Genomic DNA, 5044 nt, shown 5'->3' with positions numbered 1-5044 from the left:
TGTGGATTGTCTGTGTATTCTTCTCGTGGTTCCTCTCGTTGACTTTTTATTTTAGAGGTGGAAGGAGGGGCACCGTACTAGCGTAAAGGGGATAGTAACAACAACAAAAGCGATGCACGTCAGGTGTTCCGACTGTCAGGCAGAGACATACACACACCCACACGCACAGGCAAAAGAAAAAACCAAGCCTCACGCAAAACACAAGCAGTGGCACAAGAGCATCACCCAGCACGCTTACAGGTACGCAATCATGCTTGTAGGCTTCCTCGTCAAGACGTCAGAGCAACATGCAGGTGAAGAACGCAATTGTGTCATCGTCTACTCTCATCAAGGCGGTACGGGCTCATGGACGAAAAGAAATAAGCGAAAAGAGAACGACATGAAGAGCATAATGAAGCGAAAAGAGGGGGAAACAAGGCGGCATTGTGCCGCTGAGGTAACAACACACAAACACACGAAAACGAGAAGCAGCACAGAAAAAAAAAGAGGGGGACAAACAGCAAAGAAAACAACGCGTACAAGAGAGGATCCAATGATTATAAGAAGCGGAGTGGAGGTGAAGGAAGAGAATTGTGGGTGGCGCATAGAGCCAAGACAGGGGGAAGAGGGACAGAAAGGGAGGGAGAGGAAAAGGTAAGGGGGGAAAAGAGAGTGCGCCGAAAAAAAAAAGCTGATAAGAAAGGAAGCGGGCCTGGTTATGCGTATCGGCGAAACTGAGTCTGCACAGACGTGTGTGTGTGGGTGTGTGTGTGTGTGTGATAGTACTACAGGGAGGAAATGAGGGGTTACAAGGAGTTTGTGAACACCGCATACCTTACCAAGCGATGAGGGGCCCCAGCGTGTACAGTGGCGGTGGATGTATTGTATACGGGCGGGAGCTGGTGCTGCTTTATAAAGACGATAGTGGTGCGTCCCCAATGCTGCTCAGTTGAAACTCGTGGAGGGGGGCGAGAGTGAGTAAGGGTTGTTACGACGGAGCGGCGAAGTGCGACTGAGGGGCTGTTGTGTGGGCATACCTGAAGCGCCACCACTCTGCAGAGAGATGGGCGAGAGACGCTGAGCCGGCGCCCCCTCCATTTGACCCGGCGTCACGACTACCCTAATCGGCGATAGACGTCCACTGGAGCGGCACTGCACAGGCGACACGCGCCCCTTCACGGGTCCCATTGACACTCCACCGTACGGACAGATAGAGTTCGACTGCTGCGGCACCGCCGCCTGAGCGCCGTACTTATGGAGGCGTCCGTTCCTCGGCGCCCCTAACGTGGTGTTATCCGCTTGGGAGCCGGTGTATCGTGGCTCTTCGGCAGCCATCGCAATCGCCGCCATCTCAGCCGCTGCGTTCATCGCAACATCCTCCTCGTACAGCTGGCGTCCCGCAGTTATAGTTGTTCCCGGCGCCGCTCTTGTTGGCGACTTTGCCACAGTAGAGGTGGTGATGACTGCGTTAGGTGCACTGGTGGCAAACGCCGTGGTCGTTGCCGGGGTTGGCGACGAGTTGATCGACCCCTCCTCGTCCGGCGCGGGGCTGGCCAACGCGACGGAGACAACGTGTAAGAAGCGGCAGCCGTCGCCCATGCGGCACAGCTTCTTCGTTTGAAAATGGGCGCAGTGCTGCATCTTCAGTGCCGGAACACCACCAGTCTGCCTGTACGCATCTTCGTACTGTGTGGCACCTGCTGTACGGAGAACGTCGTCGCCGTTGAAGTCCATGCCGTCACCTGGTGTGTTGGGCTGATAGACGCGCACGATGAGCTCTTGTGGCATATGCTCATAGCGGACGACAGCCTCCCTGGTGGCGCGATGGGTAGCAATGTGCGGAAACTGATCGAGGTCTGCCACAGCACAGTGAATGTCGTCGCAGTGTTCGTTGTCGTCACACATGCCGTGCGACTGCAGGTTTGGGCACAGACGGCACTTGTCCTTGAAGTTGTCGCCATTGTCGTTGAAGAGCTCCACGTAGCGGTCGCTTCCCTTTGTTTGGTAAATGAACTCGCTAGGGATGTCGTAGTACACGTTCATGTCAGGGGTGTAGCAGCGCACGTTGAACCCAGGGTAGTAGAAGAGCGTCTTGGGGTCTACGCAGGGGCTCAGCAGGCGCCACAGGTACTGCTTTGGCACGTGAACGTACTGACACCCGTTGCCAGAATCGCAGTGGCCTTTGAGAAAACTTTCGCACAGTTCCGCATCATTATCAGGCTTCGTTTTGGTCCGCTGCACGCGGTTCAGCTTTGTGCACATCGTCTCGCCCGTCGATGGCTGGATAAAGCGCACCGTCGTGATGCGCTCTTGATAGGAGCGACGGCCATTGGGACTGCGGCGGCCTTCAGAGGCAGACGCGGGACTCTGACGCAACCGGACCTCGCCCGAGTTGGAGGAGCTCCAGTTGCGGTTCTGTGGATGCGCGCTGGGCATGGTGTAAATCGAGAAAACGAGTGAGAGAGAAGAAAAATACAGGAAAACAAGTGATGAAAGTGAAAGAAAGAGGAAAGCTTGGCTGAAAAGAGAAGCAAAAAAAAGACGCGCGCACAGAGGACAAGGACAGAAGAGAAGCCCCGAGGGATCAGGCACGCACGCATACGCGCAAATACACGTAAACGAGCTTCCTCCACAACAAAGACGCAAGGAAAAGGAAAACGCGAACGACACCGGCAGAGGTTCTCCGTTTGGGCAACCTCAAGGCCTGCAGTGCCTCGACACACCTGCAGAAGGCCACCAAGAGAGGAGGCGCTACAATGAAGCGAAGACAAAAAAAGATATCAAAAGGGTCCTCCAATAGGGCAGCAATGCAGTGACAGTGACGACGGCTAGAAATGACTGAACGCTCGTTCTGTATCTGCGTCTCACCCGGCGAGTATATCTCTATATGCAGGGGAGGAGTCGATATCGGAGAATAATAGGCGACAAGACGAAGATGTCCGTGGTAAGAGAAAATGAGGGAAGGACAGGGGGTGGGGAAAGGGCAACAGCAGAAAATAAATAAAAAAGAAAGCTGGAGAACCGATAGAACGCTTGAAGAGTTAAGACTTGGCAGGAGCAGATAACACAAACGAGATAGACGACACGAAAAGGGGAACAAAAGAAAAAGAAAAACTGTTAAAACGGAGAGGGGGAAGCGAAAGAAAAGAAGAAAAAGCTACTTGAACGAAAGACGCAAGAAAGAGAGAGGGAGAGAGAAGGGGGGGGGGCAAAGCTGTACAATGCTATAAAACACGCTCCGGAAGAGAGGGAAAGAGAGAAAATGCAGTGAGAGACAGAGAAGCTGGGTAGTGTGGAGCGGAACAGCGTGGCAAGTCAAAAAGCAAAACCAGGGCAAGACTCAAAAGTAGAACACAAAGCACAGCAGCACCAAGTACAAGAAAAAATGGCAACAGGCGAAACCACTAGGAGGGTGAGCAATTTAAAAAAAAAAAAGTGTTGCGCTGCAAGACGAGAAAAACGCTCAACGCATAATCGCCAGGAGGCAAACGACAACGCAAAAAGACACGACAGCCGAAAACCAAAGCAGGCAGGCTGTCAGATGAGGTGCGAAAGAAAGAAGGGAGCGAGTAGACGGCGGCACGAAACAGAGCTGCAACACGAAGGAGAGAAAAGAAACGAAGAGGGTCAATTTGTGTATATAAAAGACCGTCGTTTTCTCTTTTTTTTGTCGCTGCTGCTGCTGTTGCTGCCTTGGTCTTGATAGCGGTGCAGAGAGAGTGAGGCGGGGTGAGAGATGGAGTTATGCGCCAGCGCCAACTCCCGAGTGCGCACCCTTATCGTGCGCAGGATCAACGACGTCCCTTTCCGCGTCCCAAGGTGCCAAAAAAAAACGGTGACTCTTTTTTTGCACGCCTCTTCGAAGAGATCTCAAGCAGGATACAACACGAACAGCTAAGGTAGTGGTGTGAGTACATAAAGCAAGCGCACGCCTCTTCGCTGGCTTTCGTTGTTCGCTACCGCCACTCTCGCCCTCTCTTTGTTTCTCTCGTGATGGACTAATGATTGGAAGAAGGTGGGGAGAACTCTCCGGGGAGTTGCGTACAGCAATCGAAAGAACAGCAGCGCGTGAGTGTGAGTATGTGGTGGTGAAATGTGTGAATGTTTGCAAGAACGAAAAGAGAAGCGAGAGGGAAAAGGCGAACGCTGATAAAATCACGGATGCTCTTTTTTGGTTGTTGTTTCCTGCGTGCGCGGCTGTGCAAAGCAGTGCCAGGCACCACTCTCCAGCGCAACCTCAGACAAAAAAGGAGAGTGAGGGAGAGAGCGCCAAGGTCGAGGCACGAGTAAAAAAGGAGCACAGAAACAAATGCAGTTGAAATGTACGTGTGAGCTTTACGTAGACACGTGTGTGTACGCTAGTTTTTTTTTCTTCGCAGGAAGACACAAGACGCTCCGATGCTGTCGATGAGGTGTGGAAGCCTGGGGGTCTGTAGGTAAACTACGGGAGGCTTGTGTGGCCGACGAAAAAAAAATCCGTGCTTGTCCCCTTGGTCTGCTTTCCGTAGTCTCCCTTGTTGTTGGTATTTACTGGGTCTCTTTTCGCTCGACGTACGACAAGGGAAGCACACACACACACACACACACAAAAAAAAAAAAAAAGAAACGACGCGCAACTCCGTCAGTAAGCGGCAACAGCAGTAGTCAGCTGTGGGAGGCGAGTAATGAGTGTCTTCTTGGACAAGGTGTGGGTATGGACGGTAGGTGCGTGAGTTCTCAGATGTATGCCCACAGACGCTTCAAGAAACAAGAAAAAAAAAGGAGAAAGAGGGAAGAAGAAAAGAAAAACACACAAGAACAACAACAACAACAACAAAAAGAAAAAAACACACACACACGGGAAAAGCACGAGGGAAAGCGATCGTGAATAACGATGCCGGTGATGGTAACAGAGCAAAGTGACAGCGGAATAACTTTTCTTGTTTTCAGTTTTCACAGGAGTGTGTGCGCGTTTATGTTTTCGTTGCCCCGACGACCACGTGCGAAAGAAGAGTGTGTGGGGGGTTAACGCTCGCCAGATGAAGTGGCGAGCACGATAGGGAAGTGCGAGTTGAGGTGGAGTGAA

At 52.2% G+C, this 5044-nt stretch overlaps 1 protein-coding gene across 1 annotated transcript; it reads right to left on the bottom strand.

The window, feature by feature from the left end:
* Positions 1–924: 924 nt before the first annotated feature.
* LBRM_35_0850 (conserved hypothetical protein) lies at positions 925–2415 on the bottom strand (the record flags this gene model as incomplete). Its single annotated transcript, XM_001568658.2, has 1 exon — positions 925–2415. The coding sequence occupies one exon, from the start codon at positions 2413–2415 to the stop codon at positions 925–927; it is 1491 nt and encodes a 496-aa protein (XP_001568708.2).
* Positions 2416–5044: the final 2629 nt, after the last annotated feature.

This window comes from Leishmania braziliensis, chromosome 36 (genome assembly GCF_000002845.2).
Source record: "Leishmania braziliensis MHOM/BR/75/M2904 complete genome, chromosome 36".
NCBI lineage: Eukaryota > Euglenozoa > Kinetoplastea > Trypanosomatida > Trypanosomatidae > Leishmania > Leishmania braziliensis.
The sequence above is the reverse complement of the archived record's forward strand: the minus strand, read 5'-3'. Positions and strand labels throughout refer to the sequence as shown.